This window comes from Grammomys surdaster, unplaced genomic scaffold, assembly GCF_004785775.1.
Source record: "Grammomys surdaster isolate TR1022 unplaced genomic scaffold, NIH_TR_1.0 125357, whole genome shotgun sequence".
Taxonomy (NCBI): domain Eukaryota; kingdom Metazoa; phylum Chordata; class Mammalia; order Rodentia; family Muridae; genus Grammomys; species Grammomys surdaster.
The window spans coordinates 275,998-295,969 of NW_021620229.1; the positions used below are offsets into that span (position 1 = coordinate 275,998).

Here is a 19,972-nt window from a genome sequence, read left to right on the forward strand (position 1 = left end):
CCCTACCCCTGAGCCACACCCCAACTCTTAAATACTCATTTAAAGATGCTGGAATTTCTGTTTAAAGGTCACAGTGTAGCAGGTGTTTGAGTTGAAGTTTGGGATGATTTGGTTGTATTGGGGATTTTTTTAAAATATATGTACACACACACACACACACACAGAGAGAGAGAGAGAGAGAGAGAGAGAGAGAGAGAGACATTGGTTTTTAAAAGTAGAAGCGAGCATGCTGTCTGGCCTTGGTGACTATGGAAATCCTGGGAAGGCTGCAGATGCTGGCCCCTATTGTTTAGCAGAGAGCACTGTGCTAAGATTCCCTTAGTTGTGGGCAGTATCTGTACCGCACTTCCTATCACCCTCCACTAGTGAGGCTTGTCTAACAGACATCCAGGCTGTCTTTGAGGCTGTAAGGGAGAACACAGGCTTTGCAGCACCCACCTGGGATCAGATTCCCTCTTGAGGTCACTCTATGAGGGTCCCCAGAGCTACGCATCAGTGTTCTCAGAGAACACAAAACCGGAGGGAGACACTTGATCGCTGGCAGAAGACTCAGGGCCAGACAGACCGCTATCTTTACTCAAGCCCAGCCAGCCTCAGGTCAGGGAAAGCACTTACATGAAAGAGAATCTGAGTTTTCCTGGGAAACCAGAGGCAGCAACCAGAACTGCCTGGCCTTGAAACTGGAGACAACCAGCATGACCACCTGCCCTTTTCTTCTCCCCCTCCCCCAACCAACTGCGATGAACAGAGAGAAGGATCTGTAATGAAACAAGAGGCTCCTTGTTGTTCATCAGACTAAGATAGCGCCACTTCTAGACCTTCTCCTCTGCTATTCAGCTGATTTCTTGCCATATGGAAAGCATAACATCACAGAACTCACTCTATCCTACGCCAACAAAGAGAAAACGCTAGAAGACAGTCTGTTACCTTACATGTTGTTTTGGACATTTGTTTGTTATCTCTCTAAAACTAAGTAGTCATAGTAGATTTTTCTTCTACCAGAAAAAAAAATCTTGAGTTACACTCTAGAATAAAGAAGGAGAAGTAATAAAACATTAAAAGAGGAGTCCTTTCCTTTGGGTCATTGTTTTTAGACACACAAGATAATGTTATCCAGGGAGTCCTTCTACAGAGATCAGCAGGTCTGCATGCTCTCCCTGCCCCCAGCTAAGGGCTCTGAGGAGGATGGCTTGGGAGAGCATTCTGACCAGCCCAGATAGCACAACATGCAGCATCTTTACAGTGCACAACCACAGACAAACCCAGGTGGCAACAGTTCTGCTCCTGGTCTAACTCTCTGACCAATCCTTGACTTATCAAGGTCTTAAGCATAGGACTTACTTGTGCATGAATTCCCCAGGTTAGCTTGATTAACTGAAGGAACAGCATAGAACTATCACAGTGGCTACTTTCTCTTTCATCACTGTGATGAAACTGAGAAGAAACAATAGAAGGGGGGTGAAGCCCAGTAGGGAAGGGAAGGAGGCCTGGTGGAGTGTTTCCCTTCATTCCCACCATAGTTGTAGGAGCAGGCATAGAAGACAGGTATTCACATCATGGGGGTGGGGGGAGCAACGAGTGAGGCTGAGCCAGGGGCAGGTACACCTCAGAGACCTAACTTCTATTCAGCCATGCTACTCTTTCCAACATTTGTGGAACCTCCCAAGATAATAACATAAATGAGACACCAGGCATTCAAAACCTGAGTCTATGGAAGACATTCAGATTCAAACTGAAATAGGCATGTTGAAGAAAATGTAATGGTTTAATTAAACTACAGTGAAAGATCACATACGTTCATCAAAAGGATAGGTTAAATTAGCTTACTAGGGCTGGAGAGACGGCTCAGCAGGTAAAGCTCAGTTGCTGTTATGCCCAGTGATCTGAGTCTGATCCTTAGAACATGTACAGTAGGAGAAAAGAACTAACTCCTACAAGTTGCCCTCTGACATCTACACACATGCCATGGCATACCTGTGATAAGGAGGACCCTAGATACTGTCTCAAAACTGTAGGTATAAATTTGGCACAAAGAGGTTTTTTAAAAGGTAATGCCTAAAAATTTTTGTTTTATTTCCCATGAATACAATCCTAAAAAAGTGCTAGACTCTCTGCAATGACTTGGATGCAGATGCCATGGCTTGGCAGAATGTCCTTATGGTCCATGGAGCACGGAGCTGAGTGTTGGAGGCTGAGGACTGGGTACAGAGGCTGGCCCAGCCATGGCTGCTCCTGGTTAGCCCGCAGCACTGAGCTAATGCCATCTGGGATTCTATCTGAGGCCTGTCCTTTTAAAAAAAAACAAAAAACAAAAAACATACTTTTTTTTTCATTTATTTTGGGAGTATGTGGGTGTATGGAAATCAGAGGACAACTTTTGAGAGTCTGTTCTCTCTCTCCACCATGTGGGTCCCAGGGATGGTACTCAGATTGTCTGACCTAGCAGCAGGTGCCTTTTACCTTCTGAGGTATATCACCAGCCCTTAGATATATATTCTTTTTAAAAAATTTATTTTTATTATTTTTAAATAATGTGTATACATGTGTGTGTGTGTGTGTGTGTGTGTGTGTGTGTGTGTGCGCGCGCGCGCGCGCGTGCGTGCATGTATGTCCACAAATTCAGGTTTCTACAGATTCCAGGAGAAGGTGTCAGATCCCCTGAAGATACACTTGGCTGTGAGCAGCATGATGTGGGTGCTAAGCCCTCTCCCCAACTCCCATATCCTTAACCTGTAAGAGAGATGTTTTTTTCTTTGGAAATGAAGTGAAAGCAGCACCCTGTTTCTCTCTGTGCCACCTCTAAGTTGAGCCATTTTTATTTCCAGGTGTTCAGTCAAGTAATATTTATGAAACTTCCTCTATGAGCCAATAAAACACACACACACACACACACACACACACACGCATACTGTGCACATGCACACTCAGCATGGGAAAGGTGACAGTCAAATGGGTGGGAAGAAGGAATGAAGGAATCAAGAAGGAAGGACAATGTGATCAGTGCCTTAGCCAGAGTCTAGATTCTAGGCTCTAGAAGATCATCGGAAGGAAGGCTGAATTCAACTGTCTACCCATTCTCTACCGGCCCCTCCCAGCACAGAGGTGTACAGGAATCCAAGCAGATGTGAAAGAAGCAAACCAAAGTCATCAAAGACCAGGGATGAGGCAGCTAGTAGGAGGTAAAGTGGATGAAACTTGCCTCCCGAAGAGAACAGCATGCCTCTGTTATCTAGTGGGCAGATGGCCCACAGCAAACCTGGGACAACTAGAAGGAGAAAAACAAAAAATGGGACCCTTTTGAGGCCTGTGGGTCCTGTCACCATCTCGGGTGAGCAATCCCACAATGAAGCACTGGACAAAAAGAAAAGGAAAGGCTGACCTTATGTGTGTCAAGCACACACAGGAACATGTGTTCATTCAGATATGCACATATGTAATCAAACAAAATCATGAAACTCAATCTAGGTTAGGAGTGTGGATCTTCAAATGCAGCAAGTAGAAAATTACACACAAACTCCACCTTTTGAGAGTCACTTGAACATTGAAAGGTAGATTTTTACTACACAGATGTTTGTCTATTTGTTTGTTTAGATTTTACAAGATAAGAGTTTCTCTGTGTAGTCCTGGTTATCCTGGAACTCACTCTGTAGACCAGAGTAGCCTTGAACTTAGAGATCTGCCTGCTTCTGCCTCCTGAGTGCTGGGATTAAAGGTGTGTTCTATTGAGGTTCGTATCTTGCTGTATACTGTAATGCTAATTATGGGCCCCCAAGACCTGGTTGCTCCAGAGAATCTGCACATAGATCCAAGTGATGCTATGTGACCCTGCCACCAAGTTATTTCTGATTGGTAAATAAAGATGCTGACAGCAAAGAGCTGGGCAGAAGAGATATAGGTGGGTTCCTGGGCCTGGGGATGGGGGGAGGCAGAGGAGAAGCATGAGGGAGAGGCAAAGGTAAGGAGGAAGAAAAGGTCACCATGGGTTAGGAGTCAAGAAAACTTGTCTCTGGGGGCTGGCCAATTGGAGTTAAGAGCAGCCCAGATGAAACATAATAAGTAATAACTCGGGGTTATCAATAGGAAAGTAGATTTTAATGGCATAGAGGATAGTAGGTATCTGCTCAGCTCTGTGCTGTTTAAGGCTTATTGTAAATATAAAGGTTGCATGTGTCTTTTATCGGGGAACTGAATTATGAAGGTGGTGCAGAAACTCTGGTTTGGGATTAAAAATGTCTACAATAGTGTGCTACCCAGGAGATGTTTAAAACTTATATTCATGGGCTGAAAAGATGGTTCAGTGGTAAGAACACCAGCTGCTCTTCCAGAGGACCCAGGTTCAATTCCCAGCACCTACATGGCAGCTCACCACTGTCTACAATTCCAGTTCCAGTAGATCTAACACACATGTAGGTAAAACATCAATGCACATAAAATAATAAACACTTCAAAAAAACTTACATTCATGAGGCTTAGGAATGGAGCTCAGCAGTAGGACGCTTGTCCTGTGTGCTCAAGGCTCTGGCTGTTTTCCCCTGCCACAGAAAGGTGGCTGTGGTATATAGTGTGGTGGTATATGCCCATCCTCCTACCACTAGACAGACGTGAAGATACACATTAAAGGTGAGATTTTTAAGACAAGAAAAGTCTTGGAGAAGTGAGAAGGAAAAAGGCCCAAACCCTCTCATTAGCAATGAAGCAAGAACGCCAGTCGTTAGTTAACAACTACTGAAGATGTCTTTCTTCCCCATAGTAAACCTGCAATTTTCTAGGAATCTTACCAGAAACATAGTTTACAGGGAAGGATATGTACTGTTCCCTCTGTGTGATCCTAGTGGCTCCTGTCTTCACTTTATCAGATTATAAGTCAAGGCACCCATGATTACCTTAGAATTGATCTTATCAAGAGAGTAAGGGGTGTGTCCTAAAAACCCTGAAATGGAATCAGAGCCCCCAAATGGCATATATGAAAAATTCTAAGATCTTCACTGTGTGTCTCTGTTGAGGAGGCCATACCTAAACTTGGGTCTACTTTCGTCTCCTCCCTCCTCGTGGGGATGACTTTCTGAGGGTCTCTCTCCTGATTGTCATCCCTGAATTTATCTTCAATAGAATCCTCCAACTCTTCTTCATACTGGCTTTGCCTGAGATTCTTTTCGGAGTTGAAGCCACAAATCTAGGTTTAGCCTGAGGAAGGCCCCTTAGATTAGGGTGACCCCTCGGGCTGCTGAAGATAATGGCATGAAGCCGTGTTTATGTCCCCTCTGCGGACAAATCCAAGGACTTTGTGTAGCTCAGGAGTGGAGCATAGGCAAGGCCCTGAATTCACTTCCTAGTACAGCACAGAAGACAAAACAAATCAAAACACAAAGCTCCCATCTTTTTATGAAGAGAGACTCTTGTTTTCTTTCAAGACTGACAGTCCTCAGCCCCCCACCGCCACTGTGACTCTGGCCAAACACACAGACGATACTTAGCACCCTCCTAATGGCTCAGTCTGTCTATGTCATTTCATAAAGCGTCCTCCTCCCTCAAAGCATTAGCTGTCTACAACAGATGAAGAGACAGCATCACTGCATTCCCAGATTGCCCAAGGGCGCACAGTTAAGGGCTCAGCCAGAGTTCACACAGACTCCAGATCTCTGGAAAGTGCTTACCCTGCAAACTAGAGATGGGGGAATGACTCTGCCTGATACATGCTCACTGCAGGTCCTCCCAGGTCCTTTATACCCTAAGCTTAGCCTTCTAGGATGGCCCCAGTCAGTTGGTCCATGCTGCCAAGTCCTGGCTGCATGAAGAACCTTATAGGCCCCGTGAAGCCTCCACCCAGAGAAACACAAACATGTATCATAGTATACGGGAATACCCTCCTCTGGTGTGTCTCAGTAGCACTGACAATTGTGCTTTGACATTCTCATTAGTACTTAGAGATTGTTTACTCTTGTTTAGCAGTCTCATGGAAGCTTGAGAATCTGTGGTCTCTAAGAGACCCCGTATTCTTTTTAGGATGGCAAACTTGTGTTTACCACACTTTTGTGTATTTTATCTTTGTGAATACCTCTTAATCCCAATTTGCCTGAGTTCCCTGCTCCAACTTTTGCAGCCCACGAATATGACTTTTTCGGGTCACAAGTAACACTGTAGGTCACTGCAGATCTAATAGGTGCTGAGCACTGTGTCTAAATCGTCTGACATATAAAAGAATCTACCATTTAGTCACAAGGTTAGATTTATCTGTTTGTTTTGTTTTTCTTCCAATGTTGGGATGAAGCCCAGGCCCTTGGGCTTGCTAGACAAGCCCTTTACCACCAGGCCACATCCCATTCCCGGTCTGAAGCTTGTGGAAGACAGTAATTTCTGTTTTGTTGGTTTATAAATGCCAACACAATGCTTAATGCACTCATTCATCAAAATGTAAGCTATAGGGGCTGGAGAGGTGGCTCAGTGGCTAAGAGCACTTGTTGTTTTTATAAAGGACCAGGGTTCAGTTCTCGGCACCCACATGTTGGATTATGGCCAGTTCCAAGGGATCCACAGACCTTTTCTAACCTTATAGGGCACAAGGCACACACGTGGTACACATATGAATATGCAAGCAAACATACATATACATAAATTAAATCTAAAATAACTTTTAAGCAAGCCATAAACAAAACTCCAACCATGTGCTCTAAAACCTTTTCCTAAACTACCTATATATAAACAAGATACATGAGATGATATTTCTAAAACCTTTAAAATGCTTGATAGTCTCTCTCTCTCTCTCTCTCTCTCTCTCTCTCTCTCTCTCTCTCTCTGTGTGTGTGTGTGTGTGTGTATGTGTGTGTAAGCCAGGGGACAACCTTGGCTGTCATTCCTCCTACTTTATTTTTTTGGAGATTCAGACCTGGGGCCAATTAGTCTAGACCAGCTGGCCAGGGGGCTTCGGGGAGGATACACCCATCTCCACCTTCCCAGTTCTGGAGTAAAGAGCTCATTGTGTATTATATTGACTGTTTTCTTCCATAGAGGTCTAGTGATTGGGATTCTAATCCATCATCTTACCCAGGAATCTCTCCAGCTCTGGGCTTGCAAGTGCTGTCATGCCTGGCTTTATATGCTCGGTGTTGAACTCAGGCCCCTGGGCTTGCCCTGTGAGAACTTTATGGACTAAACTACAGTCCCAGCCCAAAATCTCCTTCCTTAAAAACCAAGTATCTTTGATTCCATTCCTGTAACAGATAGTTCAGACAAATATAATATACAACACAGTAGAAAGTTCTAGAAATACCCCACTTCTAGGTCTTTGTTTCATTACACGCTAGCTACAGACTTCCTTCCAGGAACTTAGGAAAAGAATGCTCAGATTTTTCTAGATGTTTCAACATTACTGTGGAAGATCCTCGGCTGGGAGCCATCGCCTCCTATAACATATAGATTTCTGATAATTCTACCCTGACTGGATGAACTCGTGGGAGGGAAGGCACACTCCTCCAGGTCACCTGCTGAGTATAGGGCAGAGCAGCTACATGCTTGGTGACAAACGAGGTGAGGCAGCAGTTTCTGCACCAGGAGTGTCCTCAACCTTTCTCAGATCTACCAATTCATGGTAATTCATCAAAAAAAAAAATAGCCCCTTTCAAGGGACTGGAGATGGCTCAGCAGCTAAGAGCACTGGCGGCTCTTCCAGAGGATTCTGGTTAAATTCCCAGTACCCAGAGAGTGACTCACAACCATCTGTCACTCCAGACCCAGGAGATCTGACACCCCCTTTTTTTTTGGCTTATGTGGGTACTACACATGTGTGGTACACAGATATACATTACATGCAGGCAAAACCACGCATACACATAAAGTATAGATAAAGGGGGAACACCCCTCAGGTCTCCTGAAGTACACTGTAATGAAACTTCCCGGGACAGCTAAAGCTCTCCATTATCAGTCATATATTTGTTCACATGCTCAGCTTCCAGTAACATGGTTGGGCCTGAAACCAAAAGGCCCAGCTCTTGGATCCTCTATAAATCCCTGTTCCTCCCCTTAAGAAAATATTGCTATGCTGTGGGTTATTCACAAGACTGTTTTGTCCACATCCCAACCCCAACAAAACCACTACTATTACCTGGGAACAGGCCCAGTGACCCTGAAACTCAGATTCTCGTGGCTGCTGGGGAGACGCAATTTGAAGCTCACCATGACCACACTCTTAGCATGTAATCAGAATGCCTGAAACTGAGCCTACCATGCTCCCCTTGAAAACTAGCCAAGGAGGAGAAATGCGAGACCGAAGGGGACAGGCGAGCGCGCTGGGGGCAGCCCACCTCTTTCCATTACTGTCGCGAAGCATCGCTTTGCCCATCACTCGGGACTTGGTCTCCAGCTCCTGCACCTCCTCCAGCAGCGTCTTTTTGCAGGTGTGCTTGGCCCTAGAGCAGGAGGGACAGACAGAGGGAGGATGGTAAGCGGCTGTGACAAGGTTGTGAAGACTGGCAATCACTCTCCTCACCACACCTGACTGCCCTCTGGACAAGCTGAGCTTGTCACAGGAGCTTCACCTTCTCAGCCCAAAGCATCCTGAGCACCAGAGATGAGACCTGTACTGTGAACTGCAGCTACCCCAAAACCTTGAGAAGCAGGCAATTTCAACTAAGGACAATAGGAGCCCCAAAGATCAGGAAGTAGACCCTGCAGGATATGAAGCACATGACATATTTGAAGTGGTTCCCTTTGCACAGGTGCTGGCTCCTCATTTGCTGTAGTTAGTAGTTCTTGTCTCTCTGTTTACTATGAAAAGAGCCACTGCCTCAGCAGAGATGGGGTTTAGGAGAGCAGAGTTCATGTTCTCAGTGTGAAACCTTAGTCTGAGGTTTGGAGTCAATACATATTTGGTACAGCTTTCCCATCCTCCTCTGGCTGTGACTTACTCAGGAAATCCAGCGCTGCTTTCCTGCCACAGTGGGAACCTGGCCTGGATGCTTGATTCCTCTTGGACAGTGGAGGAATTACCTGCTCCCTTTTCCTGGCTAAACTAAATCCCTTGCAATGGCCAAATAATCTGCCAATCTCAGGTTCCTCTAAAATTGAAGCTAAACCATGGTCTGTGAAGTGCATATATTCAACTCCTGTGCTGTGCCCCACAGCTATACACGCAATTTGCTGTAACTAAAAACTACATTGTCATCCCCAGGGGCAGTATGTTCTAAAGAGCTTCTCTTCTGGTTTCAGGATGTTTTATCTGTTTTTGTTTCTGCTATGCTGGGGACTGAGCACAGGCATAGTACATACTAGACAAATGCTCTGCTACTGAATTACCCTTCCACCACCAGCAGCTTAATAATTAACTCCCCTATTTCTCAATATATTCTATTTCCTCATTAAATACATCTTGTGTCTATGCATTAATTTTTTTAAATATTTGAAACTAAAGCACACAAAGCTAAACTTGATCCCTGGGTTGGAAATGTATAGATGAAGAACATGTAAGCAACAACAGAAAGTTAAAAGCAGGCAAGGTGAAGGGAGAGGCATCCTGAGGAGAGAGAGGCGTGAGAGGCAGGAGTGAGCGGGCAGCACAGGCTATCCTCCTCATGAACAGCTTTGCAGGGGCTTCGTGGTCATGGACTGTGTTTGAGAAGCCTGCTCGGCACCAAGCTGCAGGCTGACTAGGAGCAGACACTGAGTGGGACTGCTCAGAAGTGAATATGGCGATCTGGCCCAGTTTGAAGATGGGGGTTTGCACCTCCCAGCAGCCCTTCACCCATAAGGACCGAGGCCCCACTTAGATAAAGCCGGGTCACCCAGCACTTCACCTTAATCTGTAATGGAGTACTAGCAGGAAGACACGGGAGATGTGCCTGCCATCTTTCCCCCCAGAGTAAACAAGTCCAAACCACACGTGCTTTAACACATAATACCTTAATTACTTCAAAGGGAGTTCTGAGACTCAGTATTGATAAAATACCAAGTTCAAAGTGGGGACCATGGAATTTTAAGTTAAACAATAAATGAGAAAATGGCCAACATTTTGCAGGAGAGGAGGAAGGACATTAAAATGTTACTGTTCGATATTGCTGAATGTTCCCATACAAGCTTGTAGGCTGTGTTGATGGCAAACTACGTGGTGTACTCCACCCTGCTCAAAGTCACTTTACATGCTTCCCCGAGCACCCGGCTGGTCTATAATCCATCCTCCTTCTCCTCCTTCTGCACAGGACTGTTAACCTCTGTGCTAGCCCTATTGCTGTCTTCTGGGCCAGCAGAGACAAAGTCTGCTGGGTTTGAGATAGGAAGAATAGACATGGAGTGGAAATAGGGTAATGGGACCTGAACCCTAGAGCAGAAAGCAAACCAGCATGCAGATAAACTGGCCTCAGGAGGCCAATGACTCACTCCCTTCCACGAACCAGAACTGTGTTTTCTCTGAGGATGCAATTATGTCAGACTGGCTTGTGTAAGCTAGCCTGGGGACCCAGCCACTGTTGAAAGCCCTGGGTTGTGAGACAGGAGAAGCCTAGACTACTCTTTCTGCATGCAGTACTTGAGTAGGTTGTCCTCAATTTTAAGCCATTTCCTCAAGAACCACGATCTACGAAGGGCAGAAGTAGAAAAGGGATCTTAAATCTCCCTGTAGCGATATGTGTAGTGATTTCACACTGACTGGTTATCAAGGAAAACCTAGAAGCATTTGCATTGGTCAGGTCTCACTGAGGGTGAAGGTTTGAGTCATAACTCTGAAGTCAGATTATCTGTGTCTTTTCCCCAGTGGCCCGGTTTCCTTCATCTCACCCCATTCAAGACAACAGATGACTACAGAAGGGATGGAGTAGGGACATCTGGTGACTGACAGGTGAGTCACTGTGAGCTCTCTGATATAGGTAAGGATGGATCTAGGTTACTTAGGAACGTTAGTCGTACACAGTAGCAGGTTTCAATGTGAGATGTTCACATGTCCATATGAATATTTTTTTATCATTTTCAGCCCCCCACTCCTGCTACCTTCTCTCATCCATCTCCCCCTGGTCCCAGTCCTCTTTGCTTTCATGTCCCCTCAGGCACTTTAAAAAGAAACAGCATGAACTTTTCATTCTTTTGATTCTAAAACTTATTTTCTGAGTTCCCTCTTCTGCATGCAAGGGCAGCAAGTTAAGTGGAAACATCGAATTCTAAGTGTGGACGAAAATAAAGACACAGTGTGCTTCAAGAGAAATTGGTTTGGTTAGAATGTTAAAAAAAAAAGGCAATCCAAGGTCCACTTGTACACAGAAATTACCTTTATTGCCATTTAACTACTTATCTGGAATTAGAATTAAATGAAGTCTGGAACTACAGAGTGTATTGTGTGACGCCTGGGAAGAGACAGGGCAGTTTGATAAAAGGAATCATGTTTCTCTGTGCTCAGTGGCCTTGAGCTTTGTATCATTTATAGAGAGTGACAGTAACCAACTCCTGGAGGCAGAGTCATATCTGGCAGCTTACTTAAGTGCACTGTCCCAGGTGACCGTTTTGGGAGAGTGTAGGCTAATGGACATTAAAATAGCTCTGGGCAATTTACACTCTATGCTTCTAACAAGGCTTCTCATTAGCCAGCGGTCATATCTAACCAATTATGTTAATAAACGATTGGGCCATTTGAGCCCTCATAACTTTTGAGGAATAATAAGGCAGGCTTTTGATGGTGCTCCAAATCTGAGTTAAGATAGTCTAAAAATGGATCTTCATCCAGAAAGCTGACAAACTTTGTGGGAAAGTGAATTACCTCACTCAGTTTCTCCCTTTTTACTATGACCAGCCCAGGTCCCGGAATGGAAGTGAAGGACAGGGCAAGAAAGCAAGAGGTGCCCAGGAGAGAGCCACTCCCTGTCTGAGGTGTGCATAGATGTCCACTTGGAAGTCAAGGTCTGCTCTGTGATGAAGTTTTCAAAGACATGACAACCAGCCCTGGGGTGTCAGGGCCTGTGGTACCAGCATTCATGAAGCAGAGGCAGGAGAATCTCAATATCAATCCAGCCTAGAAGAAGATCCTATCTAAAAAAACAAAAACAAACAAACAAACAAACCAAAAACCAGGGGCTACAGTGTAGCTCAGTGGGAGAAGATTTGCTAGTACCGTGATTGTGTTAGAATTCCTAGAACTGCAGAAAGGAGAGAGAGAGAGAGAGAGAGAGAGAGAGAGAGAGAGAGAGAGAGAGAGAGAGAGAGAAACAGAAATCAGTGGCTACAAGTGCTGTGGTTCTCAACCTTCCTAATGCTGCAACCCTTTAATATGGTTTCTCCTATTGCAGTGACCCCCAAACATGAAATTATTTTCATTGCTATTTCATAACTATAATTTTGTACTGTTATGAATTGTAATATAAGTATCTGATAAGCAAGATATCTGATATGTGACCCCTGGAAGGTATCAACCCACCCCCACATACACAGTGAGAACCACTGACGTAGAACATGGTATGTGTGTATGTGGCAGGGCAGTGTGGAGAGCATTTTCTAAAACTTTGCATAACTGTAGTTCAGACACAAAGATCCCAGGTGAGTACTGTGCCTTTGCCAGGGCAATCTGTCTACCACATGCTTCCTCTCCTTGGAATGAGCCACTAATTTACTTGCCTTGGCAAATATCTCCAGCTTGGAGTATAATATTACACAGAATATAGACCCCATGCTCAGTGGAACCATGCCCACATACATACATTCATAAAACTCTTGTTCTTCATGATGGGGATGGCAGAAGTCTAGACATCAAGCAGATATTGCAAATGGGCGAATATACTTTGGGCACTCCCAAACATCAGCTAGTTTAACACACTGTTCTTCTAGCTTCTCCCAATAATTCAAGAGCAAAATGCATTCAGGAAATGGCTATGTAAATCAGTAGGGCCGGGTGATGGGATGCCACTTCTAAGAGAAGCTATGCTTGCCACTCCTGCCAGGCAAAAGCTTCCAGGACCTCAACAATACAACAGGCAAGGATAGCTTTCCCTGTTGGCTCCTCAACTCTTAGAGGGGCTCTGGTTCCGACTGGAACCCAGCTGGCAAGCTCCTTGGAGAGGAAGTGACTTTTACTCTTTCCATATGTTGGAGTTGGAAGCAGTATCATCTGATTTATCATCGTTAATATGTAAATGGTGCTAATTTTATAGCCTGGGTCCTATAAACAGGACCCAGACAAGTTTTGTTAGAGGGAGGAGATAATTTGCTTCATGGTGACAGGAAATTTGTACTTGAAATGCGTTGGAAGGAGTTCTGAAAACACAGGAGGAGGAGGCAGAGCCTTTGCAACCTATAAACATTCTCTTTGAAATGAAACAAAGATACTTTTGCTAAAGACCTGCTTGGCAGAAGGAACCTCAATAAAACTCTGTTTTCATGACATTAATTTAAGATAGCTGAATTAAGATAGTTAGGGGTGAATTTGTGAGCCTGTAACTACTTCCCATGAGACTGAGCCAAACCAAGAAGCGTGTCCCTAAAACTAACTTATTTGCAGAGCTGCAACAAATTCAGCTAGGGAATAAACACATTGTGCCAAAATTGGGTCTACTAGCTCAAAAAGGAAATAGCAGAATGGGTATTTTCTCATAGAGCATCTATTAAGTTAAGGAAATAACCTTTCCTGGCTATATAGAATCATTCCAAAAGTTCTGGCTATGCCATTTACAGAACATAGTTATAGCAAACAAAACAGGCATTTACGGAGTTAAAATCATTTGGTTTTTAGTAGTAGTTGAAAAACTTAGCCAAAGAAAAACAAAAACATCCTAGGAAAATCATCGCTCCCCTCTCTCTGCATCAGTTGTCAAGACTATGCCCAAATGAAGACTTTTTCAAAAGATATCCCTGTCAGGCAAGAATAATTCCTGTCGAGTGTGGGAGCAATGAGTAGATAAAAATGAGGAGGCCTGATGTCTTTTCCTGGAAGGCTTGGGTTAACAATCTCACTTCACTTCCTCAGGGCCCTGAAATAATTGTGGTTTGCCCAAGCTAGAAGTCTCAATTTTCAGGGAACGTGGCCACGTTTCTAGGAGGAACTGGACCCATTCAAACCTAAACCAATACTACAGGCATTGGGGCAATCTCTCATTTGTTCTGAATGAAATTAAAGGTTAATATTCTCTTGAGACATCATTGCTTCCTTTATACTTTAGGAATGATATAATTTAAAATGTTGAAGCGGAAAGCGAGCTTGAATTAATTTCTATTTAATCTTCATCGTAATTTTGCATTTGTGATGTGATTTTCTTACAGACTTGTAAACTCCGAGGGAAGAGTTTGATTGGCAGGATTCCCACTGTGAGTGAGTTGGCTGGAAGAATGAGGTACACATGGAGGCTCAAGCCAGGCACCATGGGTGACTGCTTTGCGTCAGCTTTAAGATGTGAAATGAGACTCGGGTCCTGTTTCCTAAATGTGACACGTCCTTGCAATCACACAGAAGACAACGCCCCTACCAAATGCCGTGTGACTCCTGCTCAGTATTCTTTTTCCTGTCTAATGTATTTCCTATCAAAATGAGGCACAAGCTTAAATTGAAATAAAACAAAACAAAAACTTCTTTGTTGGGTCAGGAGCCCTGCTTCTTCTGAATCTCCACACCCCTCACGTGGGAGACAGCTGCTGCAAGGACAGAGAGGCACAGTTGAAGGTCGGGCTTCGCTTGCTTTACACTTACGCTCTCCACGCCACGTCTTCAATCAAACAGGCAGTCGGAACCAGGAACAATCCCAACCAGAAGTGTGCAGAGCTCAGGACCATAGTTGCCTGCAAGAAACACAAGACATACCTATTACAGGGTTTCCTGCAAACCGTGGGGTGTGGTTTAATCAGTGTAGAGGATCCTGCAGCAATTCATTGAGAGGCGCCAGCGACAGATGAACAGGCTCCTGTCCTGCTGGCTCTCACCTCCTCTCTCTCAGTGTTAGCCCTTGTCCCTCCTTTGGAACTTCAAGCTCCCTCTTGAGCAGAATGCTGTTCTGATCCTCCTGTCCCCGCAGAGAGAGATGTTAGAGCCACCTTACTGTGGGATAAACGGCTCTCTCGGGCTCCCTTTGCTCGTTCTACAGAGGCTCACTTTCCTTGACTCCTTTAATGGATGGGGGCTCAGCATCCCAGAGCTGACTGGCACAAAGGTCAGTGGTTCTCTCCATTTGGAAGGGGAAGAGACATCCATGTCAGAGACCCTGGCTTCAGGGAGCTGAAATCACTTGGGGTCTATTATGAGTGTGCATGGCATTATGGGAGGTTTTATTTGTTAGGTTTGATTTGTATTTTTGCCATTTTTCTGTCTCCTACTTTCTGACACTAGTTTCAATCTGTAACTCAGGCCATGTTTAAACTCCTGATCCTACTGCCTTAACCTGTAGTTCCAAGGTTAGGTAAGGATTACAGGTGCTCACCACCCACCATGCTGGGCTTGAGAAGACGAGGGGAAGAAGGTACAGTGAGTTAGACATAGAGGCAAGAGAATCAATTCGAGGGTCAGCCTGGTTATGTGAGATGCTGTGTCAATATCCCTTCCTCCAATGAGCAACAGAAGCAGCCACACAACAAACCAAGCCAAACACCTCAAAAGACAGGTAGAGCGGGACAGAGGGCACAGAACACAGCTTTCGGTAGAGTTCCTTGTTCCCAGCAGGCTAAGCTGGGGGATGGTTTTGGTTGGCAACACAGAGTCTGTAAAGCAGAGAGCTGCAGCTAACTACCAGTAAAGCAAGACAGTTGGGACAAGAGCAAAGGGCAGGACCAGCTTGTACTTAACAGAAACGGCGGGCACTGGAGAGTCCAGGTACCTTACAATTTGGTTTTGAGTAAACAAAGGTGAGTAGCATGGATCTGGCTGGCAACTGGCAAAGCAGTTTCACTGGGCAGCTGTTGGGCTAAGGAAGCAAAGTTGAAGAATGGCCGGGTCCTTCTGTTCCCTGGGATTTCTTCTCACTTCATGGACATGTTTTGCTAGAATTTAACGTACAGTGGAGTGTGAGTCACAGGGGCGAGGGTCACAGGGTTGATGTTTACAGGGGAAGGAGAGCAGACAGGCTTGGACTGTCATCTCACTACCTCACAGGGAATGCAGGAGTGGAGGGTCAGGAGGATCCCAGAGCAACTCCCATGGATGCACACTGGTCCCAGCCTGGCACCCCAGCATCAACTCAGGCTGTCTTATTGCCCTCTCTACCTGCAGGTCCCCTGTCAGAGTAACCTCATGGTGTCCCTAGTCAAGAGCACCTACACAGTCTCCCTGGCCAAGCCCACATCTGATAACAGCTTTCCGCCTCCCAGCTTCAACAGGCTCTGCTTGTGGCTCCTGGCATTTATGACAAGTATATTGACCCACAGTGAAGTTTGAGGTGGGGGCAGGGGAAGCACAGCTTGGCTCCTGCCTTTCCCCAAAATTCAGAGTATCAACTTTTCAAAGGGACTTTCAAACCTATTAAAATATGTGAGTATGTTTTCCTATCAATTACCCCTCTCAGAATTCATCCCAAGAGAAGAAAGCATGAAGAAGAAAGTCAAGAGTATTTGTGAGAGCACCATACATGCATGGCATAGAAGGAATGCAATGGCTTCCTGAGATATATTACAGTCTGCAATGACAGAAACATAGGCTTGCTGTATGGACACAGAGATGCTGGATTACACTGCTAATTAACCAGATGGCTTTCAAGACCCCTCTGAGGATTCTGTCATGGTGGCTGTGGAGAAGGCAGCACAACTGGCCCAAGCCTCATGACTAAGTCCAAGGCATTCATTTTCTCCAGAGGAAGCCCAGGAAACATCACCCCCTAATACTGCATCTTAACCATACACATAAGGGTCATTAGGTATTGATGAGGCTTCTCCCTGCTATCCCTGCTTCTATCTGGAGACCAGACCCAGCAACCAGGATTGTGGGGCAAGTGGACCATGCCACCAGACAGAAGAACTGGTAAGTTTGAGCAGGCTCAAACCCTGGGGACTCTCAAAATTGAGAACAGCAGGCATGGAGCCATCTCCCTGTCAAACTACCTGACGTGGAACAGGTAACCATGACACCCACTGAGAGGATTGTGACAATTGGTCACTGTGGTGGCTACTCCTGGTTGTCAACTTGACTACATCTGGAATGAACTACAATCCAGAAATGGAGGGCACACCTGTGATCCAGATCTTGAGGCTGGAAGATACAGGTTTCTGACCTGGATGTTGACATGGAGATCTTGAGGCATAGTGGCCATAAAAAGTTTAGGTCCAGGCAAGGTAGTACATGCCTTTAATCCCAGGAGTCTGCGGCAAGCAGATCTCTGATTTCAAGCCTGGGACAAGTTCCATATCCAACTGTGGTAGTACACACCTTTAATCTGGGCCATTGCCTTCTGCTGGAGACCTACATATGGACATTGGAAGAAGGAAGACTCACTCTTCGCCTGTTTGCACTTACTTGCCAGCACATCTGTTGGAGCCTACTTCTTCAGGATTCCAGCTTACACAGAAAGCCAGGTAAAACAACTAGCCTCGTGGAACTGAGCAACTACTAGATTTTTGGATAGTTTCCATACTACAGGTTACTGCATCTTTGTGTATTAGGTATTATACAAACTGCTAGTCTCTATCAACATGCAACATCCAGTTTTAGTCCTATATGTTTCCTTTTTAATAAACTCTTCAGGCCAGTTGTGCTACCCCACACCTTTAATCCCAGCACACAGGAACAGAGGCAGCTGATCTCTGTGAGTTCAAAGCCAGGCAGGTCTACAGTGAGTTCTAGACTAGGAAGGGCTTTATAATAAGACCCTACCTCAAAAAGAAAACAAAACTAACCAGCCAGCCAAACTGACAAAGATAAACTTTCCAGAATGCAAAGTCAGTGGAGTGGCTCATACTCTGGTGGCTTGGACAGGTTCTATCCCTTCATGTATGCAGCTGCTTACGTGATTGGGGAAAACACATGGAATGACACATCAAACACGTGTCTAGGTGGCAGCAATAGTGAGTCGAATCCTCATATTTCCTTGTCTATCTCTAATTCCTGTTTTTCTACAGAAAACATGTGCTATTTAAATGACAGCAAGATCAACATCCACTCCAATTCAGACAACTGTTGGGGTCTGGTCTGTTGCTATGTATTCAAGTTCTGTATCCCAGACCTGGTGCCTTGTAAACACCAAACACTGGCCTTTGTTGTGTAAACCTTGCCTCCCAATTATCCCTGATTGGTTAATGAAAGTTGCTGATAACCTATAGCTGGGCAGAAGAAAGGTAGTGGGAGCTTTGGACCTCAGGCTTGGGGTATCAGATAGGGACCATGAGGAGAGAAGGAGGAGGAAGAAGGAAGTCGCCATGGGGTAATATGTAGCCATGAGGGGCTAGCTTGATGAAGCAGGAACAATGCAAGCTAAACATATGGCAAGTAACATACTGGAGTTCAGGGCATGAAGATAGACAAAATGACTTAGAGGGTTGAAATCTGCCCAGTTCCATTGTTTAAAGCTTATTATAATTCTAACGGTCTTTGTGTCCTTTATTTGGGTAATAGCTGGTTAAAGAGTAACTGCTGTATTCATTTCCAGCATTGGTTATTAACCACAAAATATATAAATCACACTACAGGCAGCTGAGGCAGAGGCTGGATTGGCATCCCTGACTGACAGTCTTCAGAGCCCAAAGCTTCATTGTTACTAAGAATGCTCAGGTTGGTGCCTGGTTCATGAACAGACTGGATCCGGATCTACTGTGGAGGCTATGAACAGAGACATCTGCTACACTTATTGAAGACTCCCACAACAATGATGCTGTGCTTCACATAGAGTCAGAAACTTAAAGAGAGTCCATCGGTGCTGAGGGAAAAAAGAAACGTGAACTTGGGCTCCCTCCTTGGAAATCTGAAGCCGTCTCCCAATGAACAGCGGCGTGAGCAGATTTTCAGCACTGCCATTGTTGGTTTTTAAAGCTAGGGGCTATGAATATAAAGCACATGTAACTGACAAAAGTGTGTCTCAGAAAACTTGGAAAGATGTGACAAGTGTGGAGAAGGCTATAGTTTACCTGAAGGAAAAGGGACTAAGGCCCGTGTGTGGCACTGTGCAGTAAGGCTCCCCTGAGGCACTGCATTCAGTTCTCCACAGACTCTTTCTATGGAAGAAAAACAGTTCTCCCAAGTTCCTGTTGCCAGAGAGGAGTCGCTCCAATCCCATCCAACTGAGGTGATCCTGCCCTGGATCCCCGCTCCCTATCCTAACTGCAGGAAGACCACCCCTCCATTCTCCCACCTTTCCCCACCTCCACAGAGAAGTGGAGCCCCAGGTTCCAAGCGAACACAGAGATGTTACCTCAGGAGCTTAGCTTCTGCTTCCACTAGGAACTCTAGGCACCAGCTTCACATATTAAGTAAAAGAAATTTTGCAGAATGTGGGATGTAATAAAAACAGAAACACCAAAGGGAAGAAGATTTCCACCCTCCTTAACAACACAAGGACAGATTATTATGTGGGCTGGAAATAGTCTTCAGTTGTGGTCTGTGAAACCCACACTATCCTTTTCTTACCCTATTCTTGGAAAGTTATTTTCAAGTCAAAGGCCAAAAAACCGCTATCAGTTCTGTTTTTGAGGTCTGCCTTTCCAAAACTTTGATTTCTGTTCATGTATATGTGAAGGGTTAAACAAATTCTCTTCCCTTTCTAATGTGAGTTGATATTGTTGTTTGTTTCTGCTTTTTCAACAGGGTATTACTCTTTAGCCCAGGCTGGCCTTGAACCTCTGCTTCAGTCTCACGCCTCAGTCTTGAGTGCTGGAATTACAGGTGACAGCTTTATGGTGAGATGTTTTGTGCAGGATGGTGACAGCTCTGTCTGCCCAGGGAGGTGGTTCAGCAAGGTGGGAGCTGTGTGGTCCTCAGGAGGCCTGGCTGACAGGCAGGTGTGCTATGCACACATCACTGGCCCCACAGTCTTGGCCCACTCAGGTAGATGATCAGCCTTAACTGGAGTGTACATAAAGGAGGACTGGGAAGCACAGGCTGACTGGT

General features: G+C 45.1%; 1 protein-coding gene across 1 annotated transcript in view; it reads right to left on the reverse strand.

Moving 5' to 3' along the window:
• Nucleotides 1-19,972, reverse strand: part of Atp8a2 (ATPase phospholipid transporting 8A2) — a 429,785-nt gene that overhangs the window by 31,079 nt on the left and 378,734 nt on the right. Inside the window, exons 33-34 of the mRNA XM_028785873.1 lie at nucleotides 14,645-14,733; nucleotides 8,298-8,402 (exon numbers count right to left, since the gene is read on the reverse strand). Coding sequence (XP_028641706.1) covers nucleotides 8,298-8,402; nucleotides 14,645-14,733 — 194 coding nt within the window. The remainder of the gene's footprint in view (nucleotides 1-8,297; nucleotides 8,403-14,644; nucleotides 14,734-19,972) is intronic.